This window comes from Arachis stenosperma, chromosome 7, assembly GCF_014773155.1.
Source record: "Arachis stenosperma cultivar V10309 chromosome 7, arast.V10309.gnm1.PFL2, whole genome shotgun sequence".
NCBI classification, from domain to species: domain Eukaryota; kingdom Viridiplantae; phylum Streptophyta; class Magnoliopsida; order Fabales; family Fabaceae; genus Arachis; species Arachis stenosperma.
The window spans coordinates 76,887,269-76,914,951 of NC_080383.1; the positions used below are offsets into that span (position 1 = coordinate 76,887,269).

At 32.3% G+C, this 27,683-nt stretch overlaps 1 protein-coding gene across 1 annotated transcript; it reads right to left on the minus strand.

The window, feature by feature from the left end:
- Window positions 1-3,230: 3,230 nt before the first annotated feature.
- On the minus strand, window positions 3,231-6,544 carry LOC130941549 (glutamyl-tRNA reductase 1, chloroplastic-like). Its single transcript, XM_057870101.1, is given in 4 exon segments — window positions 3,231-4,524; window positions 4,527-4,691; window positions 5,539-5,780; window positions 6,153-6,544. Coding segments are annotated over 4 exon segments (1,626 nt in total). The 5' UTR covers window positions 6,403-6,544; the 3' UTR covers window positions 3,231-3,555.
- Window positions 6,545-27,683: the final 21,139 nt, after the last annotated feature.

Here is a 27,683-nt window from a genome sequence, read left to right on the forward strand (position 1 = left end):
TCCGTCTTGCTACGGCTTATGCACAGACCATACACTTCTGGAGCTTCTCTCTATAAGTCCAACTTCTTATTTAGGTCTTCCCTTGACTCTCCCATAAGGACGATATCATCGGCAAAAAGCATGCACATGGCACAGGCTCTTGGATGTGCTCTGTGAGTACTTCCAAGACAAATATGAAAAGGTATGGACTTAAGGATAATCCCTGGTGTAATCCTATACCAATAGAAAATTCTTCTGTCACACCACCTTGAGTCTTTACACTAGTTGTGCCCTATCATACATGTCTTTAATTGCACAAATATATGAGATCCTTACTCTCCTCTTTTCTAAAACCTTCCATAAAACCTCCCTTGGCACCCTATCGTACATTTTTTTCAAATCAATAAACACTATATGTAGATCCTTTTATTACTACGATACCTCTCCATCATCCTTCTTAATAGGTATATCACTTCGGTGGTGGATCTGCTTGGCATAAATCCAAATTGGTTCTCTGTTACTTGTGTCTCTTTTCTCATCCTCCGTTCTATCACCCTTTCCTATAACTTCATGGTATAGCTCATGAGCTTGATCCCTTTATAGTTTCTGTAACTTTGTATATCCTCCTTATTCTTGTAGATAGGTACCAAGGTGCTCTTTATCCACTCATCAGGCATTTTCTTTGACCTTAAAATCTCATTAAAAAGCTTGGTTAACCAGTTGATGCATTTTCCTTCAAGGCCCTTCCAAACCTCAATCGGGATATTATTAGGTCCTACTGCCCTGCCAATTTTCATCTGCTTTAGAGCCTCATTTACCTCGAAGTCTCAAATCCTTTGATAATAGTCAAAGTTTTGATCTTTTTTCCTTGTGCATAACCGACCAAGGCTCGGAAGAGTCTTATGTCCTTCATTAAATAACTTGTAGAAGTGGCTCTTTCACCTTTCATTAATTTTCTCCTCTTGAGCTAGCACCTCTCTATCCTTATCTGTTATGCACTTAACCTGATCCAAATCTCTCGTTCTTCTTTCACGACTCTTTGCGATTCTATTTATACCTTTTTCTCCTTCTTTCGTGCCCAAAGACTGGTAGAGACCCTTATATGCTCTTGTTCTTACTTCACTTACAACCACTTTTGTCTCTTTCTTAGCTGCCTTATATTTTTCCCAATTATTTGTATTGCGGCATAAAGATCACTCTTTAAAGCACTCCCTTTTTATCCTTATCTTTTCTTGTACACTCGCATTCCACCACCAGGACTCATTGTCTCTTGGTCCTATTCCTTTAGATTTACCAAAACTTTTGTCATATTCCTTTAGATTTACCAAAACTTTCTTTTGCTATTCTTCTAATAACTTCACATCTCTTCTGCACTTCCATTCCCATCCCACTTTGCCTCTTCTCCTACCCGTCTTAGGAAGCTTCTTTGTTCCTCACCTTTCATCCGCTACCACCTCGTCCTTGGGTTTTTCGTATGATGTCTTTTCCTTAACTTTTGCTCAACGTGAAAATCCATGATGAGCATCCTATGTTGTGTTGTTAAATTCTCTCGGGATAATTTTACAATTAATGCAAAATTTTCAGTCGACTCTCCTCAACAAGAAGAAGTCGAAGGTTGAGGAGAGGTCCAAAATAGTTTTACCCTAGGCATTGATCACCCCGAAACTATGGCCTCCGTGAATACTTTCATACTTAGTCACTTCTCTTCCAACATGGCCATTTAAATCTCCTCCTAAGAAAATCTTATCTGCCGAAGGTATGTCTTGGACCAAACTCTCTAGATCCTTCTAATATCTTATCTTGTGTTATTCGTCCGAACCCATTTGCAGTGCATATGCGCTAATCACATGAAAAGCACCTCCCTCCACCACAAGTTTGATAGAGATGATCCGATCTCCCACCCTCCTGACATCCACTACGTCCTTTTTTCACTGCTTATCCACAATAATACCAACCCCATTCCTATTCTTCACCTTTCTTGTATACCAAAGTTTGAATCCAGAAGTATCCAACTCCCTAGCCTTCGCACCAACCCATTTTGTTTCTTGTAGGCACATAATGTTAATCTTCCTCCTTGTCATGGTGTCCACCACCTCCATGGATTTTTCTGTTAGAGTGCCTATGTTCCATGTCTCAAATCTCAACTTCTGTCGCTACGACCTTTACCTTTTACTTTGTGAATTAGCTTATTTACCCTCGTCCGTTCACGAAAACGCAGTGACCCTTACTCATTTGACACCGTACTCGAGCCATACAGCGCGTTGCTTTCCGGCAACGACCTAGTTTTAGCGCAATAACGTCTTTGATTCGTGTCATGAGGATTCGACTATGTTTTTATTTTGATTGTCGTAAACCTAACACAACCCTACTCCTTTATCCGGATTTGGGACCGGCTATGTCTCGCAAGTATAACATAGGCGGAGTTAAAAATCCAAAGATATATAATCATACAAAAATATTTGATAAATCCCGTGAGATTTTTTTTTTCTCTTCAATATCAAAAAAGACTAAATTCTAGCTGTTGATCTTATAGTTAAGGCCCATAAAATCTTCATACAAGATGACTAGCAAGGATCTAGTGTCCTTTTTTGTTTCACTTTAGATATATTGATACCAAAATCATGAATTTATGTATTGTTTGTTGTTTATACTTGAGGAAAAAAAATAGCCCTAAAATCTCAAAGTATAACTCAGAAGTCCACATAGGAAACTAGATTATGCAATCACTTCGTACATGACAATGTGTCAATGGGATCACCGCTAATACTATACTAGTGGACAAAAACAACTATGCTCGTCTTCTCTCCATATTAAGTTCCTCTTCATTCTAAACAGACATCTTTTTACGAACTACTATGCAAGATCTAGATAGTTAATAATAAAGCTCAACTCCTTAATTCAAGATTGAAGTAGAACTCATTAAAAGATAACAGAAGCACATCTAACTAGATTTATACCCTCCCTAGATTCCACATTATGAAATTCTTATGCCTGGATCTAGATCTTTTAAAATGAGAAAGTTGATAAAATAATAAAATAAAGATTTAATCATTCTTAAATTAAAATAATAAGGTAAACATATCATGAAAGTCACAAATTCAATAGTGATTAACCACTTATTTGGTTTCTTTACCAACTTACTCGCTTTGGAGAATCTAAATTCCTTGTGCCTTGGACCCTTATTTCAGTGTTCAGCTCAAAGGTTTTTTATCTACAATCTAACTCACGCTAAAGAAATAGAGCATAAAGAATGACAAGAAAAACCATTCTCTACTTAGTAGTATTAACAAATCATTATTCCCAATAAAGGGAACAAATCTTAGGCATACATTGTTTGTGATAAATACAAAGATCGCCATAGTTCACTCTATTATGTATACTACAAACTACAAAGCCGAACGGCTATGTACTATGAGGTTCAGGAAGAAGTTGAAGTTCCCTCATGGAGACTTACATTGTTTCAACCAGAAACTTATAAGTTACAAAAACAATCCTAAACAGGGGTGGATGTTTTCAATTTTCCTTTTGCTTTTTGGAATTGATGAAATAAATGAGTGTAATCAATGGAGTTGGAGTTTAGTTGTCACTATGGTTTTGTTCAACCTTGGCTCGAATCTTCTGCTCCAACACTGATATTTCAGTCTCAAGGCTAAACATTCTATTCAAAGCATGCATGTTCTCGAGGGTCTCGGTCAGGGTCCGGCTATCACTGCCGTCGCACCTCAGGTGCTGCATTGGACCATGAAGCAACTTATTGACTATGCCACGGCTAAGGTCATCCACGGCACGCCGTGTCTTCTTCGAGATATCATCACCCATCTTACCTAAGCATTTCTCAAGCTCAGCAGCCCTGATTCTTTCAGCATAAGCCCTCAATTTTTTTATGGTAGGAACGGTTTCGAGCGAGTCTCTCCAAGCTTCGAATTGTTGTGATTCTTCACCAATGATTGCCTGAGCTTCCATTGCTTTTCTCAGCCGATCCTCTTTATTTGCAGCTACAACCTCTTTAAGGTCATCAACATTGTAAACTCGCACAGACTCGATATCTGAGACACATGAACCCACGTTCCGAGGAACTGAGATATCAATAAAGAGGCGATGGCCTCCAATGTCTTGACTCACAGAAGGAAGGTCTTTAACATCATCTTTCAAGAACAATGGGTTTTCTGAGGCTGTACCGGTGAAAACTACATCTGCTTCACCTACACATGCAAGCATTTCAGAGAGGGGTTTGTAGATTATCTCAACATCCTTTATCTCTTCGCGGATTTCAGCAACTCTCTCCTCACTTCTATTGACAACCACCATCTTTGTGCAACCCTTTGCAACCAAATGTTTGATCACAAGCTTCCCCATCTTTCCAGCTCCAATAACCAACATCTTAGCATTACCATGTGAAGTTTCAGGTAGCTTCATCAAGGCCAATTCAACGGCAGCTGAGCTAACAGAAACAGCTCCTGCAGCGATATTAGTCTCGGCTCTAACCCTTTTCCCGACAGTAATCGCATGCTTGAATAGGCCGCTGATGTTCCTCCCAAAGCCATTGACTCCTTGTCCACTTTGACAACTTGCTTAACCTGGGCAAGGATTTGGCCTTCTCCCAGCACAAGAGAGTCAAGACCAGCTGAGACTTCGAAAAGATGCTGTGTGGCATCTTTGTTATACAACAAAAATCGATGCTGGCAAAGTTCTGAAACAGGGATTCCACTAGTCTGCAAACAGGATCAGGATTGTGCAATATGCATTTATTAGTTTTTGAGCGAAAAAGAAATTCTAAACTCCCTATACTCGGTCCTCCAAGAATTCGTGCATCACTATGTTTGTTGTTCAAAGGGATTTTCAAGCTCTCATAAACAAAAAAAAAAAAAAAATAATGAGGTAATGCTTAATTTGGTCCCAAAATTTTCAGCACCCATCAAAACGGTGCCTAACTTTTGAAAATAACCGAATTGGTCCCTGAAACAAATCGTGAATCACCTGTGTACCTAGTTCAACTTCAACTGCCGTTAGCACAGTGCTGACATGGAGTGTTAAAGTATCAGTGTGGCATCCTAACAACCTAACAATAAGGTGACATGGCTAAGACTTCAGTATAATCAAATAGGTGTTGTAAGTTGATTAATTGGACTCATTTTAGTTAATTAGTTTTATTTTTATATTGGTGTAGAGACTAAAATGAATCCAATTAACTAATCTAAGATGCCTAATTAATCATATTGAAATTTAGTCATGTCACTTGACTGTTGAGGATGCCACACTGACACTTTAAAATTCTATATCATGATTGTGTTAAGGACAGTTAAATTAGATGAAGGAGATTCAGTATTTATAAACTAAAGGACTAATTTGGCCATTTTCAAAGGTCAGAAACTGCTTTGATGTAGGATGGAAATTTGAAAGACCAAATTGGACATTATCTCATAAAACAATGATCAAATTCGTCCTTTGATGTGATTAATCTATTTCTCTAAATATGGCAAAACTTTTGAAGGAGCAATATGACAACACATGGAATCTGTGAAGGATGATAACGAAAAATGAATGGACATTAGACATTACTCTTGACATCCACTCGGTGACTTCTTTGACACCGCGATGCTGAGAGAGAGCAACAACATATATCTCCATTCGGTTACAGGTGCTGAGAACAGCTGCTTCTTCAATATGATTGAGGCCGCAAAGCTCTCCAATGGCTCTGGGCCATTCTGCTTCTGGAATGGCAAGCTTTTCACGCATTTCTACAGGTGTAGTATGCACGCTGAGTCCAATCACCACGATGCTGCTCTTTTCCTTCGTATACCCTGCCATAGTTGATGAACTTCAATAATTTCATTCATTTGACAGCAAAGTTAATCAATTAAAGGTGAGTGAGTCATAGTCGTAATCTTAGTTTTTCAAACAAATTAATGTTGATGCTGATTTCATTCAAACACAATCAAATCTCTTGAGTTTGGATTATCATCACACTTAATTCATCAGTGTGAACCGATAGGAAAAGAAACAAAATAATAATATGAATTTAATTTTCATGTAACACCACATCCAAGTGAGACTTCATCGCACACACTTGAAATATGAATACAGAAGAGAGCAAAGAAACAACGCAATTAAACTTTTCATTATGTAAGCAATAAAATCAGATAATCGGAAAAATAGAAGGAAGGAAAACTGACTATCGGCGGCAGAAGTCTTAAGCTGCTGAAGAGCAGAGAGGGCGGCAGCATTGTCAAGAATAACATCAGGAGAAGCCGAAGCGTCACAACGAACGAGGCCTCTCTCCGAAACGGCGTCGTTCTGGTGGCCTTGGCGGCGGTTTTGGAAGGCACACACCAAAGAATAAGCAGCATTGGCAGAGGAAGAGGAACAACATTTGAGGAACAAAGCCTCCAACTTAGCCCCCGAAAAGCTCGTCGACACAGCCATGCGTGAAAATAAAAAATTATGGAGTAGTTGTGGTGGTGTGTTGACCGTTTTGGTTTTGGTTCGTTGTTGTGTGGAAATGGTGCAATAGATGTGGCGGAATGGAAAGTGTTTGGATGGATTTCAGGGGATTGGTGCGATTTCTCTTTATTCTCATTGGCTGTTGGAGAACACGTTTTATCCACACTCCCCTTCTAAATTTCTCTTTCTAATGTAATCTCACTATATACCCTCTTACTGTACTCTTACTCTTCATTTCTTTCCATTTTTCCCATTTATTTTATTTATTCTTCATGGTCCCCACCTTTGCTCCTTCTAATTATTTTTTTTTAGGATTTTTTTATTATGTATTTTAAGAGCACATATTAAAATTAAAAAATAAAAAAAATAAATAAATAAATACAAGTACAAAACGAAGAAGAATATGCCCACCAAAAAAACAAAATAGTTATTTCGAACTAAGCTGGACGCACATAAGGAACTCGTGGCACATCTCAAACTAAATTTTCCCTTGATCTCTTATTGCAACTTAGTACCATGGTAATCAACATTAACTTCATAGCACGAATGGCGCAGTAAAACTACCATCAAAATTCTATCAAGACCCATGAGCACCAACTCCAACTCCAAACCCAGGGTGCAGCAAGGATTTCGGAACGCAGAATTTAGATTTCGGCACAAAAAAACGTTTGATATTTTAATTCTAAATGTTTCACATATTTTTTAATAAAACAATCACCTATTAATATAAATAAACGTTACATTTCGCAGCAAAATAATCAACCATGTCATGACAAAATAATAAAACTTTTTCATAATAATTTAATCAAAATTCTTTATGAACAATAAATATATATCATGATACAAGCTAATATTCGATGTTTATGTACGTTCATGTAACATAATTGATGATATAAAGAAGAATGTTATTGGAGAATTTATTGCTTTTGGCTATTAATAAATTATCAATATTTAAAAATATAAGTAAAATATGGTATTAGATTATTAGAATAAATGAATTAAATTGATGGTTAAGTAATAGTAAAAAATAACCAATTCTTATGGTTTTTTAACATTTTTCATAACGAAACAAGAAACTCAGGTGCAACTAACTTCGTAAAGTTGATAACTGAGAAATATAAAATGAAAATTTAGTTAAAGCTATTAAATTATTAAATGACTCTTAACTATTATCTTTATATAAAGTTAATTGTACATGAATTCTCACCTAATAAAAATATTTTTTTTCTTAAGAAATGATTGATTAGGTAGATTTTTCACCTTTATTTTCTATTTTTTTTTGTTTTTCGATGGTATCCCAACTCGACAGGTCATCAATAACTAATATATCGCAAATCGAAATTTTATTAAAAATTTATTGTTGATTAATAAATTATAGCATGCATAAATTAATATTCAAATTTTTAACATTTATTTAAATAAATTAGTGAAAATTAATTACTGTACTAACCCAATTTGATTTATTTTAAAACATCTAGTATTAAAATAACCTTTCGCTAATTCAAATGGTAGAGTGTATTCGAATTAAATAATGTTTTTGAGTTTTAATAATTTTAATAAAAAATCAGCACTTAGTTTTCCAAATAGATCGATTTGACTCAATCTAATTAACTAGGGATTTTAAAAAACGTGTATGTTAATAAAATTCAAAAAACAAAAAAGACAAATGCCTTTTAAATTTATTAGGTATAAAGAAGCACGATGCATGTTAGTTAAATAAATAGTTTTACAGTATTAATGAGTTTTACTTTTAAATTTTTTTTCTTTGGTTTTAATTATAATCCATATGCTTATTTTATCTTTCTTTTTGTTTGAATGAATAATATATTATTGAGAAACTTCAAATTTAAATAATTCAAAGACAATATTGTTGAATAGCCATTAATTAATGGAAGAAGAGAGATCATTTTCAATTCTTTATAAATTAATAAGAGTATAATTGATAATTTCAATAATAAATTTTATATAAAAAAGTGTAAATATTGTAAAAAGAAACTAGGAAAAGCTAATTGACATGTGAAAAGGAACATAAGCGTGTTTTTAAATATTATAACAAGTATATTAATCCGTGTCATGCACGTGATAAAATTGAAATTATAATTTTAAATTATTTTGTTAAGATTAATTTAAATTATAATAATTTGATTAATAAAAATATAACATGTTATGTATTATTTGTTTTTTCTTAAACTAATGTGAAATATATTAACTCTAAAATAGTTATTAATTGGTTTTAGTAATCTACTTTCTTCAATAAATCAAATATATATATTCAATGTGACTATAAATAACTTAATAATACTTAGATCCACCAACAAATTTTTATATGTTGTTTTACTGTCAAATAAGAACATATCAAAATTAGCTCAAAACAAATAATAAATTATTAGAGAATTCTAATGCATAAAATTCTCTAATAAATAATAAATAATTTAAATCTACTAAAAAATAATTCAACACTTTTCTTTAATATCTGCAAAACATATACCTGAAATAATATTATATCAATGTTAGTATACAGTTTTACAATCATCGACCGTATTTACTATACATGACTCCTTCTTAAAAGTTATTCTATACACGTGTGCAGTCGAAAGATAAATTACTGGACTTTATTTTATTTTTCTAAATTATTATAATTATGCATTATTCATTAAATGCTAATTGTAATATTGTAATATAGTCACACAAAAAATTGTAATATTATAATATAATTATAATAAAGATATTTTTCTAAAATAAATTTAGAAGAGAGAATAGTACTTTCATTTTGGAGGAAAAATGAATTCACGAAGAATTTATACCTCACTTTTATTAGTTTATAATGTATTAAATATTGATTTTATATAATTATAATAAAAATATTTCTCTAAATTAGTATAATTATGTATTATTCGTTAAATATTAATTGTAATATAATTATAATAAATATATTTTTCTAAAATAAATTTAGAAAAGAAAATAGTGATTTTATTTTAGAGAAAAAAAGAATTTATGAGGAATTAACACCTCACTTTTATTAGTTAGAGAAAAATTCAGTTTTAGTATATTTTGTCATTATTATACATTTTTCTCTAATCATATATCCACTGTTTTCTTTTCTTTGTTTCAGTATTTTGACTTGGGTTTAACTTCTCGTAGTTCTCACTTCTCAGTCATTTTTCTCAGTCATTCTATTAGATGTAGTTAATAACTATTGAAATTCTTTGATTAATATAGAAAAATATATATTATTATATGATAGAATTAATATGAGTATATTTTATTATTAAATAAACAAAATTAATATAAAATAAAATTATACATAAAAAAGCAAAGAAAATAAAATTAAAATAGCAAAAAGTGATAAAAAGATTATTTTTATAATTTTGTTTTGTCATTTTTATGTGTAGAAGATTAGAAAATAGTAAATTTTTAACTAAATTAATTTATATTTGTTGTATTCAATTTAAATAAGTAATAAATTATCTTATTTTAATTTATTCTTTAAATTTATATATCATAAAAATTAAATCAAATAATTAATATACATAATTTTAAATTGTGTGATACATAAATATCTATTCAAATCAATTAGTTGATATAATTAATTCAAATTGACTTTAATGAGTTAAACAAAATAAAGTAGAAGTATGCTACGTTGATTCTATCATTAAAGGTAAAAATTTGATTTTTATATAATAGAATAGATAATAGAATAGACGGCGAAAAAGAGAAAGACAAACATTTTAGATCTTAAGTTGTTTCATTTGGATGTTGCAATGTGAGTATCACATTATTTTACTTATTCTACCCTATAGACCATTTTGTAACTTTATTTCCGTATCAATAGAATTTCACTACCTTTAAGTACTAAATTAAAATTCAAAATAAAACTAAAAAAGAAGAGTAAAGAGTAAAAATTATTGATTGAAAAATACTCTAAATAATAAAAAGCTAAATTAACTTTAATATTAAATTCATTAATACGATTTTAATTTTATATAATAGTTAGAAGATAGATTAGTAAAAGCAAATGGAAGAATGGTTTTAATTAGTATTTGATAAAATATTCATTTAGAATAATTAAAAAATATAAAATTATGATATTATTAAAAATAATACATTTGTATGTTAAAAAAATTATATTTAAGTAAAATATTTATAAAATATAAAATTTAGAGTAACATAGCTTCATGAACATTAATCATTAACCAATTATGAACTAACATAAAATTATAATATAATTTATTTATGAAAAAATAATCAATAATTAATATTAATAAATATAAAAATCATCCAAACATTTTGATTAAAAGTATGAGTGGTTAATTATTATTCATTATTAATAATATTTTGTTCATAATAAAAACTGAAAATATAATTATTCATATTTAGATTTTAGAAAAATAAACGTATAAGTAACAAATGATCTATTTTATCATGTATATTATAAATTAATGATTAAACTAACTGATATAATGAATTATAATTAATTAATTGGTATAAATTATAATAAATTATATGATATTTGAAAAAAATAAAATAAATAAAAAAAGAAATAGAAGAATAGAAGAATACAATAAAATAAATTGAATGTAAGTTTTTATCTTTTTACAAATTTTATAAAAATACATCAACTTAATATCTAAGAGAAAATGATGAGATAAAATCATAACACAATTCTAAAAAAAGTTTAAATTAAACCATAATATCATTGCACAACACAAATTAAAAGTAATTTTACACTACAATATACCACACAAATAGGTAAATGACTTAAGCTTAATTACGAATTTTTTATTTATTTATTTATGCAAACATGATAACACCATGGCATATAAATGCTTAATGGATAACATATCATATATATTGCTATGAATGATGAGCACGGGAGTTGAAGAGTGTGTGCTGATTTGTGTCCATGATAATTTCCTTCTTGTGACGACGCCTCATAGGAAGAAAAAAAAAGGTTTAAATTACCCCGCCGTCAAAAAGTGTTTGATTTACAGAATATTCTCAGAATATCTGTATTTTGAACACGTGAGCTGCTGTTTGCAATAGGGACCAATTTGCAACTTTAGTCAAGTGTATGGGGACCAACCGTGTAATTTAACCATTTGAAAATGACAAAAAATTCCCCAGACTATCTGAATTCACCCTACCCCTCCCCAGCTCTCTCACTCTCACTTTCTCACTTTTCAAAATGGCACCCCAACCCCATCCGCTCTGTCTCTCATGCAAGTTTAATTCATAGCAAACTATATGTGACTAAACCCTGATTCCTTAGACCTTTTAGTCTCCTCTAAAATTCATTAACTGCCATTCCTTGGTCACTTAATTCCAATTAGAGAGTGAAGTTCAATTCTAGTTATATGCCACAAAACCCTAATTATCCAAATATAAGAGGATTATATATCACGTAAAATATATATTTCCTAAAACTAAATAATATATTTTCTTATTTTTAAATAAAATAAAATTTAAATCATAATTAATAGGAGTGCGTGCTTGCTTCTTGGAGAGTTGGGGACCACTTGATTCCTTAATAGTCCACGCCTAATCTCAAGTTAGGCGCAGCCTTGGCAGAATTGATGGAAAAGAAATATGGACTATTATACATCATTAAAAAGCTCAGGAAGTTAGCTTTCCAACGCCACTAGAATCGCGTCAATTAGACCTCTGTAACTCGAGTTATTCAGGTTTGAGTGCAGAGAGGTCAGGGTTGACAACATCATTCGCCTTCTTCTCTTTTACTGTGAAAACTCCATCAAATCCATCCGAATACTACCTAAAATAAACATAATTGCACACAACTCAAAGTAGCATCCATAGTGGCTAAAAGATAATTAATTATTGATTAAACTCTACAAATTAAATGCAAATTCACTAGAAAAAGGTAGGAAAGATGCTCACGTATCATTCGCCTCCGTCACCGCACCGGATTCACTATTAAATTGAGTTGTTATTTTTGTGTTGAGTTGTTACTATTTTTTTTTAGACATTAAATTGTTCGCTTTGAGCATGCTTGGGATTAGAATTGTTCTCTTTCATTTATCGTCGGTGTTTAGTATTGGGATTGGAAGAGAAGAAAAAGTTGTCGGATGAAAGAGGCGAGAAGGAGGAAGGAGGCAAGACTCGACTTGTGAGCACAAATGCGGTGGATCTGACGTAGCGACGGTGAACCGAGGTGACAGATAGAGAGCGATAGGGTTCGGTGTCGTTTTAGAAAGTGAGAAAGTGAGAAAGTTGGGGAGGGACGGGGTAAGTTCAGATAGCCTAGGGAATTTTTGGTCACTTCAAATGATTAAATTATACAGTTGATCCCCATACTTTTACTAAAATTGCAAATTGGTCCCTATTGTCAACATGTGCAGCTCACATGATCAAAATACAGAATATTCTGAGAATATTCTGTTAAATCAAACACTTTTTGAACGGCGAGGACTAAATTGCAAATTTTAATTCTCTTTAGGGACCCAATTATAAACTTTTAAAGTGTAAGGACTAATTTACAATTTCACTGAAAGTATAGGGACCAACTGTGTAATTTAACCAAAAAAAAATTGTTATAAAAACTACCAAATGAAAGAGTAATTAGTAAATGAATGATATTTTCTTCTAGCATATATGATCTTTTATAATGGTAAAATAAAATAGAATGAATAAAATTTTGTATTTTTATATTAGAAATAGAATTTGATATTTATCCTAATAAAATTAAATAACTAATTATTTATATTTAAATAAATAAAATAAATTAAATAAAAATATTTATAAGAATTAATCAAATCAATTAGTCAATACAAATAATTAGTATAATTAATTTTATTTGATTTATTGAATTCAAAAAATAAATTAGAAAATAATTGATTGAGTTAATTAGTTGATATAATTAATTTATTATAATTGATTGGATTTATTGAATTAAAAATTTTCGCTAAGTGTAGGTTTTCTTTCGCGTAAAAGAGGAAAAAAAGTTATCAAGTGATAAGTATTTTGCTCTGGATACATTAGGCATCACTTTTTAAGTGCACCCAAAATTTAAAAAATAGGCTACCCTTTAAAAGCGTCTTCTTTGATACGAAAAGTGAACCTATAGATATCAACCTATGGCTACGCTTTATAAGTGATTTCTATAATACCTAAGGCTACACTTTTTAAATGATGCCGCATTTGTGTATCCTTTTCTCTTATAAAAAGGCAACACGGAGAAAAGCGTAGCCTAAGGTATGAATAAGCTACGCTTTTCAAATGTAGCTTAAAAAAAGTGTGGCTGAATGGGTATTTTTCTTGTAGTGGTTCCCATTGCACCATCTAATCGCACCAAAATGGGACTCCAAAAAAAATTGGGGATATATGTTGGATATGATTCTCCCTCTATAGTAAGGTATCTTGACATACAAACTGGAGATGTATTTAAAGCCCGGTTTGTGAATTGTCATTTTGATTAATCAAAATTTCCAACATTAGGGGGAGAGAATAAGCTTCCTGAAAAGGAACTTAATTGGAATGCATCATCGTTGATGCATTTAGATCCTTGATCAGGGCAATATGAACTAGAAGTTACATTGGCAAAGAATAGCAAATGAATTGCCTGATGCATTTTCTGATACAAAGAGAATAACCAAATCTTATATACTAGCGAAAAATGCCCCAATTTGAATTGATGTCCCAGTAGGACAAGTAGCCACTGAAGCAAATTCACGCCAGAAGCGTGACAGGGTGAAAAATGCCCCAATTTGAATTGATATCCAGTAGGACAAATAGCCACCGAAGCAAATACACAACAGAAGTGTGGCAGGCCTGTCGGTTCCAAAGATAAAAATCCTCGAAAGAGAAAAGAGGTAAATACTATTCCTATTGAAAAAGACATAGTAGAGACACTTGCAGTTGTCCAAAATTCTGATATAACGCCAGAAGACGTTCAGGTACCTGAAAATAGTGAAAATAATAAGATCTCGATAAATTATGTCTTTACAGGAGAGAAATAGGACCGAAATAAGACAATTGTCAATGAAATATTTGCATATAATGTGGCATTAAATATCATGCATGAAAATAAGGATCTTGAGCCAAGATCAGTCGAAGAATGTTGACAAAGAAATGATTGGCCAAAATGGGAAGCAGCCATGAAGGCTGAATTAGACTCACTTGCAAAACGTGAAGTCTTTGGACTTGTAGTCCGTACACCTGAAGATGTAAAACCTGTTGGATACCGATGGGTATTTGTGAGAAAACAAAATGAGAAAAATGAAGTTGTGCGCTACAAAGTCCGACTTGTGGCACAAGGTTTTTCACAAAGGCCCGGTATAGATTATGAAGAAACGTATTCCCCTGTAGTGGATGCGATAACATTGCGTTATTTGGTCAGTTTATCTGCATATCATAAAATGCATATGCATTTAATGGATGTGGTAACAGCCTATCTGTACGGCTCATTAGATCGGGATATCTATATGAAAGTTCCTGAATGACTAAAGATATCTAAACTATCCAGTGAATATTCGCAAGGGTTATACTCAGTTAAATTGCAAAGATCTTTATATGGTCTAAAGCAATCTGGACGAATGTGGTATAATCATCTTATTGAGTATCTGGCCAAAAACGGATTCAAGAATGATGATATATGTCCATGTTTTTTCATAAAGAAAACCGCATCTGGATTCATTATAATTACTGTGTATGTTGATGATTTAAATATCATTGGGACTCCTGAAGAAATTCCAACAATTATAAAAACTCTGAAAGAAGAGTTTGAGATGAAAGATCTTGGAAGGACTAAATTTTGTTTCGGCCTGCAGATCGAGCATACAAAAAATGAGATCTTTATTCATCAAGCGACATACACAGAGAAGATCTTGAAAAGATTTTATATGGATAAGTCACATCCTTTGAGTACCCCAATGATCGTAAGATCTTTGGATATGGAAAAGGATCAATTCCGTCCTAAAGAAGAGAATGAAGATATCCTTGGTTCTGAAGTACCATATCTTAGTGCCATTGGAGCGCTAATATATCTTGCCAATAACACGCGACCTGACATATCTTTCGATATCTTCATGGAACGGTTGATATGTGATTGTTTTATCCCTATGGATCCAAGTCACAATTAGTTGGCTATGCAGATGCTGGATATTTGTCTGATCCACATAAAGAGAGATCTCAAACAGGATATATATTCACATATGGTGGTACAGCTATATCATGGAGGTCCACAAAACAGACGATAGCAGCAACCTCCTCTAATCATGCTGAAATACTCGCGATACATGAAGCTAGTCGCGAGAGTTTTTGGTTCAGGAGTTTGATCCAATATATTCTGTCATCATGTGGACTAATTGACCATAAGATAGCTCCAACTGTCCTGTTTGAAAATAATACAGCATGTATTGCTCAACTTAAAGGCAGATATATCAAAGGTGATAGAACAAAGCATATTTTTCCCAAATTCTTCTTCACTCATGATCTTCAAAATCAAGGGACAATTTATATCCAACAGATCCGCTCAAGTGACAATCTGGCAGATTTATTTACAAAGTCACTCCCAAAATCCTCTTTTGAAAAATTGGTACATCAGATTGGGATGCGCCGATTTCGAGATATTACATGATGTCGACAAAAGGGGGAGACTGTACTCTTTTTTCCTTGGTCAGGTTTTTTTCCCATTGGGTTTTTTTTGACAAGGTTTTTAATGAGAAGTCCCCATCACAAAGGATATTATACTCTTTTTCATTCACTAAGGTTTTTTTCACTGGGTTTTTCTTTAGTAAGGTTTTAATGAGGCAATAATCCTAAGTAGTTATTTAAAGGGGAGTGTTGTGATAAAGATGGATGACCACGTATGTCTTGGGTGGCTATCTTCCTTCAATACTGAATGAATCACTTTACAAGACAAAAACCAATAAATGAAGGTTGAAAATAAAATCAATTTACATGTATAAATAGTAGGCATCGTCAGATGCATTATACACACAAAAAATCAATAACAACTACAATATTCTCTCTCTTATACAATTTTCTTTCTCTTCATATTTAATTTAGTAAATATATTAATCATATCTATATTAAAATAGTAATTATGGTGTATATTGTTATCTAAGTATACTTCCTTATTTTATTTATTTATCTAATTTACAACAAGTACTACTGTTTTTTGTTATTATTATTATTATTATTATTATTATTATTATTATTATGTGTGTAAGTACTACTGCTTTTATTATTACAGTTATTACTATTATGAATATGATATATGTCATCTCAAAAAATTAATCACACATTATTTGAGTTAAATCTCAAAATGGTTTTTAAGATTTGTGTCGTACATTAAAATTGTCTTTAAAATTGACAAAAGTGTATCATGTTAGTTCCTGACTTATTTTTTCTTAACGACGTGATGACATTGCTTGATGACATGGGCTGTTAGTGATACATGTCATTCTATGGTTTGGCCACGTGTAATGATACGATGATGTGGTGACTAGTGACATGTGGCATGCCGATGTGGATGGTTGTGTCACATGTCACAATACTATTTGGCCACGTATTCGTTTGTGCCACATGTCGTAACAATATTCGTTCACATGTCATCCATTCATTATGTCATCATTGTAGATGCATTAAATTAATCCCATACTTACATTAAGTGACTCATTTTAATCCCTGAAATTGAATGTCGTGCACAAAATTAGCCAATTTACCAGTTTTTTCTCATTTTTTTAAATTTAAAATTTTCAATATCTTGGATGCACTAATTTCAATTCTATTTTTTCATATATCGTTTAAATACAAGTGCTTTTGTAAAAATTTATTTTAGTTTTAATTATATATTTTTTTCTATAATAATTTAACATTGATAAATTTTGTAATATATAAGTATGTTATTATAATAAAAGAATTATATGATTGATTAGACACATTTTTTTTTATCAAAAAACATGTGTTTTTAACAAGAAATGGATAATTAAAATAAACATTTTTTGTTCTTATAAAATACACATTTTCATTATGTGTAAATGGGATAGACTGAAGACACTTTAAGCACCCTCACAAATATTGAGAATTTTAAATTTATAGAAAAAAAAGGAGAAAAAACTAGTGAAAAGACTAGTTTGGTACACGACATTCAATTTCAAGGAGTAAAATGAGGCACTTAATGAAAAGTAAGAGACTAATTTGGTGCATCTACAGTGATGACATAATGAACAACACGTGAACGAATACTGTTGCGACACGTGACACAAACGGACACATTGTCAAATAGCATTGTGACACGTGGCACAACCATCTACATCAGCATGCCACGTGTCACTGGTCACCACATCATCATATCATGACACAGAGCCAATTCATGGAGTGACACATGTCACTAACAGCTCACGTCATTAAGCCATGTCATCACGTCATTAATTGAAAATGGGTTAGAGACTAACATAATGTACTTTTGTCAATCTCAAAGACATAATTAGTACAATTAAAATATCAAGAACAATTTTAATATACAATATCAATCTCAAAAACTATTTCAAGATTTAACTCCAATAATGTGTAATTTTTTTTATAATTTACACCATAATATTCACCAATACTTAGAGTCCGTTTGGAAAGTGCCAAAAGATACTTTTTTTGACTTTTGAATTATGAAAAGTTATGATAAGCGTGTTTGGCACCATTTTAAAGAAGAACTTTTGACTTTTCGAAAAGTTAATTTACAACTTTTGGAAGAAGTAGAAATAGATGACTTATCTCCTTCTTCATAAGTCATTTTATCACTTCCGTGAAAAAAAAATTGATTTCAAAAGAAAAAAATCTACTTTCATTTTTGATTCCGTGAAAAAAATGTTTCCTGTTTCTGCTGGAAATACTGGCCCTCCACCACCATTTTCACGCAAGGTTCCATCTTCTAGAAGCACTGACCTTCCACCATCATCTTCACGCAATGTTCCATCTACTGGAAGTGTTGGCCCTCCACCACCATTTTCACGTAATGATTCATTTGTTGGAAGGATTGATCCTTCACCACCATCTTCCATTCCATCTGAACCAGCATATATTCCTTCCAGGTATTTTTTTTATCCTTTTATCATTATATTTTTATTATTAAATTTGTATTGAATATTTTGTATACTATGAAATCTCATTTTTAATTTTATTTTTTTACATGTGATTTTAATTTTATTTTTTATATGTGATTTTATTTTTATACAACTTGCTATTATCTATATAATTAGTTTTATAATTTTCTTTTTTTTTATGTTCTTCCCCAACAAATTCATGAAAGTGGCAAGTCCGAAAGAAAATTTAAAGCTGATTGGAATGAACGAAATACTGTTATATTCATAAAAATTTGTAAAGAAGAGATGGTGGCTGGAAATAGACCTGGAACACATTTTAACAAAGTTGGTTGGGCAAATTTAAAAACAAAATTCTTGAAAGAGACTGGTTTAAATTATGAGTCTAAACAATTTAAAAACAAGTGGGAGGCTATGAAAAGAGAATGGGGACTATGGGCTAAACTAAAAGGAAAAGAGACCGGTCTTGGTTGGGATCCTATTAAGAAGACCATACAAGCAAGTGATGATTGGTGGGATGCTAAGATTCAGGTATGTTGCATTTTTTAAAACTATTTTAGAAATATGAATTTTATCGAGAAATTTTTAATTGTCATTTTGTGGTCTCATAGGAAAATCCTGATGTGGCAAAATTTAGAGAAGAAGGTCCAAAACATCTTGATGAAATGGAGTTCCTTTTTGAAGATGTTGTAGCTACTGGTGTAGGTGCATGGGCACCTTCTGAAGATATAAATGATAGTTATAATGATAGATATAATGACGAAGATAATGGTAATGAGGAAGAAGGTTTAGAAGATGAGTTAAATGATGAATCAACGCCTTATAGTGCAATGAGACAAAAGAGACGAAAGGTTGGAAAAGGGTCTGGAGCCTCTCAACTTTCAACTCAACTAGAACGTATAATTAATGTGTTTGAATAAGAAAAGACCAACGAAATAGCTCATAGAAATAACGTACCAAGTATATCTACTTGTTTAGCTGTTCTCAAATAATTACCTGGACTAGAAGTTGGGAGTGATATATTTTTTATAGCTACAAGACTAATGGCAAAAAGGTCAAATAGAGAGATTTTTATGGGGTTAGAAGATTCTGCCTTACAACTTGGTTGGTTGAAGACTCATAGTTTAGCAGATGTGTCTGGATCTTAAAATTTTTTTTTGCTAGAATGTCTCTTTTTAATATATTTATGTGTTGTTCAAAAAATATTTTCTATGATGATATTTTTTAATTATTTTCTATGATTATTTGCTATTTTATATTTAATACGTGAACTAGTATTTATTTGATATTAGTTTAAAATATTTGTATAACAGGATATCTAACAGCTCAACTGAAAGTTCGTCAACTGAAAGTTTGATATCAAATACAAATGTGTCAGACGAAGAATTTGAAAACAAACAAAAGGTCGCAGCCAAACGTAAGAAGAAGACAATGACTTTAGTAACAATCGCAACTTGTGTTGATTATTTTCTAAAGTACGTTGTGAAAAATTCACGAAGAACTTCAAGGTTGACAGGAAGTAGTTGGGTAAATGAACTTTTAAATGGGCATCCTATTCGTTGCTACCAGCAATTTAGGATGAAAAAGCTTGTGTTCCTTCATCTCTGTGATGTTTTACAAAATACTTACAATCTGAAGACAACAAAAGGGATTGGAATTCATGAACAAGTAGGTATATTTTTATATATCATTGGACAACCAGGCTCAATACGTAATGCAGAAGAGAGATTCAAACATTCAGGAGAAACTATTTCTAGACAATTTCATTATGTATTGGATGCTGTTTGCAAGCTTGCTCAACATATTATTCAACCAACTGATCCACAATTTACAGATACTCCAGTGGAAATTAAAAATGATGAAAGATATTATCCATATTTTAAAAATTGCATTGGTGCAATAGATGGAACTCATATACTTGTTGTTGTTTCTGTCGATAAGAAAATTCCATACTTTGGTAGAAAAGGGATTACAACTACAAATGTGATGGCAGTATGTGATTTTAACATGTGTTTCACATTTGTATGGGCAGGTTGGGAGGGATCTGCACATGATACTAAAATTTTCAATCAAGCTGTGCGTAGACAGAGTCTTCATTTCCCTCTTCCTCCTAAAGGTTAGCATATTTGAGATTGATATTATTTATATTAGATTAAACTCTTTATTTTTATTAACTGATTTGTGGTGCACTAAATTTTTGCTAGATAAATACTACTTGGTAGATTCTGGTTATCCGTATTTTATGGGGTTCTTAGGTCCTTATAAAGGTCACAGATACCATCTTCCACATTTTAGATTGGGTCCCAGAGCAAGAGGAAGAAATGAAGTATTCAACTATTACTATTCTAGCCTTAGATGTACAATTGAACGCTCATTTGGATGTTGTAAAGCAAGATGGAAAATCTTAGGTGCCATGCCATCGTTTTCCTTAGACACACAAGTTAGAATTATTGGTGCTTGTATGGCTTTACACAATTTTATTCGACGAAATGACACAAGTGATGAACAATTTGAAGAATTTCATGAAAATTTTAATATTATGGGTGAAGGTGAAGGTGAAGTAGAAGAACCAGTTTCTAATGATATTATGTGGGAAGAACCGAATGCTGAAAGTGTTAGAAAAATGGAACTAATTAGAGAACAAATAAAGAATCAATTGCCTGATCGATTGTAATCTTAGTGATTTAGTTATGTAAAATCAACCTTCAATAATGAAAATTATTTGTTATTATCGTTATTTTAATATCCATTCTCTTGTATTAAAAAATTGTATTTTTTGAGTTATTTATCCAAACGCTACAACTTTAAAATAAGTACTTTTATAGTTAAAAATCCAAACACAAAATAACTTATTTATAAGCTACTATTAATAAAAATCCTTATACTTTAAGCTCTTTTTTCAAAAGAACTTATTTAAGTTATTTACTCAAACTGAGCTTTAGACTAATACTTACTATCACCTACACCTAAGACTAATACTTACTATCACCTACACCTAAGCATGTATGCATGGAAATTATTATTTTATTGTTACTATAATCAATAATTGTTGGGAAAATGCGGGACTACATTGATATTTGATAAGATGAGAAGAGGTGGGGCGTGGATTTGTGGTTAGGAGTGGTTTTTAGGATTTCAGTGTATTTGTTTGCCACAATTTTAATGACAAAGTCGTGGGCAATAGTGGTACTTTCAATTCGAGGTCCATGTTTTGATATTCGTGGGTTCCACAAGAGTACCACTAGTTTCCTTTCCATTCTCAAATCTCAAATGCTAAAGGTAAAAACAAAAACCAAAGACAAAAATATAATTGAGATTGTCTTTGTATCTGCCAAAGTTTTCTGAATTCTTTATTTTTTTTTTCATTTTACTACGTATATAATAGGAAATTGAATATGGTATTTTCATAACATAAAAATTATTTACATTACACACGATTATTAACTATTTAACTATGATTGAATTTATGCTATATATATATATATATATAATTATTTTAAAATGAAAAGAACAGTAAAATAATAAAATAAGAGATTAATTACTATTAAATTTATAATTTTTTTATCATGTATAAAATTTATTATTTTAATTCAAAAGTGAATAGATTCTCACAGTTAAAAACAAGTGTGTATGTTCAACAAAATGCTATCATAAATAAGTGAATAGATTCTTGTAGTTAATATGGAATCCATCAACTATGGACATTAAAATTTTCTTTTGAGTTGCAATTATTATTGTTTTCAAAATCAGACTGGACCAGCTGGTTAAACCAGGTTAACCGAAAATTGGTCGTCAGGCCGGTCCGATTAACATTCAAAATTGCCTTACAAAAATTCGGTCGAATTGGCGATTAATCAATGAATCGGATGAATCGGTCCATTTTTTTAGAGTCCCGGTTTACTCCTCTCCCCCCTTTTCAAAACGGTGCATTTTGAATTTTTTTTTTTAAAAAAGAAAAAACGGGCAACACTACGCGAACAACCCCCTCCCCCTTTTTCTCACACAAACCTAACCAAATCCCCAAACCTAAAATACGTTTCATCACCACGACCTGAAACTTGTCGTCTCTGTCTTTGCCGGGTAGAGGGTGGCATCGCCACCGGGTGTGACAGAGGGTGTCGTGCTGTCGTCGTCTCTCAAAGGTCCATTTGACCCTCTTCTCTTCTACATCGCGCGAAGGTCTTAGAGCTCTTGGTGACGCCATCGCAAATGGTTGCTCAGTCTCGAACAATTGCTCATCCGCCCTATTTTCTTCAGTCGCGAACGGTTGCTTGATCCTCTTCGTGCGTCCTCTTCTTCGTGAATCTCTACCCGAAGCCTCGCCGGGAATCTCTCTTCGGGGCCTCGCCATCGTAAAGTGATCCTCTTTCGAGCTCACTCTGTCACCGCTGTTCCTGCCTCACCATGTCTCCGGTAACCACTACTTCTTCAGTTTCAATTTCTAAGATTATGACTTCTGAGTTTGTGTACTAAACTCTACCCTACCCCACAACTTCTGTCACTACTCCAACTCGACCTCACATCAACTACTACCACAATCACCTCACCAATCAACCCGAACAATAATACCACCACCACCAACAACCAAAAAAATAACAAAGTGATGCAGAGGCGGTGGATGGTGAGGTGACAAAAATAATAGCTAAACAAGGGTAGGGGCAGGTGATCAATAATCTTGTCCTTATAATAGTTGTCGTTACGCATGAAGGAACAGAACATCAAGAGAGAAAAAAGTAGAGGGAGAAGGAAAGAGGTTGACGAAGCAAATGATGATGGTGGTAGCATTTGGAAGAGGAAGAAAGTATTGTGCGGAAGAGGAAGAGATCAAGGCAATAGCAACAGCGACATACATAAGGCGTAATGGTGGTGCTATCAATGGGTTTGGGAGAGACAATGGGTTTGGGAGAGACAAGATGGTTGTAAAAAGGGAATGGTTTAATTCGGGAAAAAAATTAGAAAACAAATTAATTTAACTAACTCTTTATTGTTAAAAAATTAATGGTAGAGGTAAAATTAAAACTTATTTCTAATGTAAAACAAGAATGAATTTAATTAAATGTTAGAGGTAGTTTGAAAATTTTCAAAAATTGTTAAAGATAAAAATATACTTTACCCTAACAAAAAAATATTAGGATAAAGTATTGTTTTAGTCCTCGAGATTTTTGTCCAAAATAAAAAATGATGCTTTTATTAGGAAACATTAATTTCTGAACAAATTTGCCCCTTGTGAAAATACTAAGAACAAAATATAAAAAGATTATCACCTACTCCAACCCAACCTCCAACTTCCAACCTTCTCGGCTCTCGTCATCACCCCATCCCCCACTGCCATCATCGCCACCAACTCATGTTTCTTCCCTAACTCTATTATTGCCTATATCATCTATCCACTGCCATCTTTTACTTTTTCACCTGCATCAGATCTTTGTTTCATTTTCTTCTTTGTATGCTAATGGTGGGGTGGTTGGCTGGAAGAGACATCAAAGAATATCTCATAAGAAGTGAAGTAGATCTCAACGCAAGTGAAACATATCTTGCCAAAAGTAAAAGTAGACTCACAAGGTGGCAATGAAGATCCCAACGAAAGCAGAAGCAAAATCATATTTACGAGAAAATCAATTTGAGTTGGTCGAGCGGTCAGCTCACTCGTCCGTTTAAGCAAGTGTCGGGAATTCGAATGCCGTCTTGTGCATGCAGCAACCCATTGGCCAACGACAAACCCTTAAATGGAGCTGCGATGGATTAGTCATTGATTTATTGGACTGAAAGATACCGTGGGCAACCAAAAAATCATATTCACAAGGTGGCAACAAAAATCCCTATAGAAACATAAACATATTTCAATAAAAGTGAAGTATATCTTAATAGAAATAAAGCAAATTTTGACGGAAGTAGAAGCAAGTTCATAGAGTGGCAGAGGGTGACAATAGTGGTGTTGTGGTGAAGCTAATGAGTATTGGGAGTGATGATAGGAGGGGTTGGAAGTGGTGAAGGTCAGGGTTTGGGGGGTAACAATAATGGGTGTGCTGCGGAAGGTGGGATAAAGGTTAAGGTTAGTAAGGTTGGAGTTGGAGATTTGGATTTAAGGTTAGGGTAGGATTTAAAAAGGTTTTATTTCACAACTAACTATCATAAAAAATAAATTTATAAACTTAGCATTTTTTTAACAAAAAGACCATTTTAAAAAACTTATTGTAATATTTGAAATATTTTTAAAAATTAAAAAATTAGAGACAACTCTATTTTTTACAAAAATTTTAAACATCAAAACAATAATACTTTATCCAAAAATAATAGTGAGAATTATCACAATTAGCAAAATATCTAGGTTGTATTTTATAAAATTATAAGTTAAAGCTTTTGTTGACGTGTGTGTGACTGTGAGAGTAAAAGGAGAAGAATATGGAATAAGAAAGAATTAACAAGACAAAATGAAAATAGAGAAAAAACGGATTTAGGTAGAGAAAAATAAAAAGAAAATAATTCAATAGAAAAAAATTTGGACGAAGAAAATATATCAGATACTAATTTCTTTAGTGCTTCATTCCATCACCATTCTCCTAATTCATAACAAATACTATTAATGAGGGTTACTTAATTGGTCTATTAGGTCTACTTTTACTCACTACTGTTTCTTTTCCATAAAAACAACTTTGAGGGTAAGGTTGTGGGAAAAAAATATAAATACTAATATTTTTATTTTATTTTTATTCTACCTCTAAAAATTAAAAATGATTACTAGGATCTCATTGTTCCATCCTCTATCATCGTTGCTCCATCTTCCATTGTTCATGCTCCATGAATGAAAGTTGCAATCATTCGCTAATGTTCCATGGCGACAGTGATAACCTCGGCATTATTCTTCGAATTGTTGTTAACGTCACCATCATCGAATGTCGCTGCTGAAGTCTCCGTGGTAAGTGCTACCTCGATTGAATCCTTAAAAGTTGCCTCGATTTTTTCACTAACGTCGCAATTTGATACTGACTTTGAAATTATTTATGAGTGTATATCTGGTGAAATTGAGTTGGGCTTTTAAATTGTTGATATTGAAATTTTTAAATTTAGAGTTTTTTAATTAAATTTTTGGATCTAAAATTTAAAATTCTGCTTTGTATTTTTTGTTGAATTCTAAGTAGTTTTTGCATCTCCTTCATTTGTTTTAAATTCTAAACTTATTGATTTGTGATATGATCTTGTGGAATTCAATTGATGATCTATGATTATTGAATTTGAATATTAGTTTGCAAATTTTTTCATAGAATTTTACTAAATAAAAAGTACGAAAAAGAAATTTGGGATTCTCAAAGAAAATATCTTCATAAATATGAATTTGTAATCTATTGATTTGAGGGTGCAGATGTAGGAGCTCACCCGCAGCCTTCACCAGCAGGCTAAAAAACTGAACGATTATCGGGAGAGGTATCAGGAGATCCTCACACGCGTGACGGATACAAATAACCTCAAGCTGGAGTAGCTTCAGCGGATGGAGGTGTACCAGGTTCAGATGCGCACCACTGGCGTCATTTCTGCTGGTGGCACACAGACATCATCGCCTTCTGCGCCGCCTCATCAGGGTCACGGGAATGACAATGACGACGACGAAGACTACCTAGATTTTTAGTGATTGGTGCTTCGTTTTATTGTTTCATTGTATTTATTTGATTTACTTGACTTTTAATTTATTTGAACATTTGATAATTTATTTTAAATAATAGGTTTCTATTATTTTTAAATTAACCATTTATTTCACAACTTTTGTTAAAACAAAATTGATCGCCAGATTTACGGAGGGAATAATCCAACGGTAATAGTATGGGAGACAATATATTGTAGCGTCAATATTACCATCGAAAAAATTTCCCGGTAACCAAATAATTTTTCAAGCAGGTAATCCGTTGTAGAATCTGACAGTAATTATCATCAAACAAAAAAATTCGACGGTAAATATTTATCGACGAGATTTATACCGTCTAATTCCTTTCGATGGTAAATCCGACGAAAAATCTGCTAATATTCGATGCTTTTCCTGTAGTGAAAAATAGAAAAAGAATAATTCCATAAAAAATTAAAAAAATATCAATCACTAATTTCTTCCTTACTTGATTCCATCATCATTTTTCTTATTTATAACAAATTCTATTATTAGCGAGAGTTATATATAATTGGATTATTAGACTCACTTTTACTCCTTATAAAGAGTTACTAAAAAGTTTTAATGATTCCTTAATGTTTAATTTAATATTCACAATATTCCTTAAATGTAACAATTGTTAATTTATGTTCACATATTTCATTAACACATTTCTTATATAAACCAAGTTCTCTTTATAAAAAGTTTTTATGTTCTGTCTTGGACTCATGGGCACATATTTTAAGAACCCAACAGGCCAATAGAAACATCTACAACCAAAGCCCAATATAATTCAGGATTAAACAATGATCCACAGTACAAGTCCTCTCCTTCCCAATCATAAGGAAGTTACACAACGTGGCTGAGGCATCTATTCAAATGGCAAAACTATTTGCCTCAAAAATAGCCACGCGAGGTTCGATTCCTAGCAGTGTCTGTATTAACAAAAAAAAAGGACTTGCACAATATGATGAAGACGACGCTATACTTTCACAATTGCGAAGGCATCACACCTACCTTGTTTAGCCAATTGAGCAACCGAATGCGCAGTTTGTTACCACAAAAATCAGCAATGATCACATTGCTTCTTTATTGAGACATTGACTTCGTTACGTGAACGTGAGTGTCTAATTTCAATTTAATAGCTTTAACACTATCCCGTTGACAAACAATAAGGAGAACTATGGCACTAAATAATTTCATTTTCTAAGCTAATATCTGATTTTGCACTTTTTGACTTTTGTTTTTGGCAGTTAATAAATTTGTTAACCCAACTTAGATATTTTGTTCTCACCTAGCTTTAGGTTCGCCCGGCCCAAAGTTATAGTTATAGCAACAGATGCTAGATTAACAAGTAAACCATGACCAAAAAAAAAGCGAACATAATTTTTTTGGGTATTAAGTATTACAAGTAAACACTATTGTCATCATCATCTTTGGATGGAAAGTGAAGCCCATTTCATATGAAAGCTCACATAACACTCAACTATCTAGCCTGACACTACCAAAAAAAAAAAAAAAAACATGTAAAGCCCTAACAAAAATACTCAAATATGTAGAGGTATGTGAACTCGATG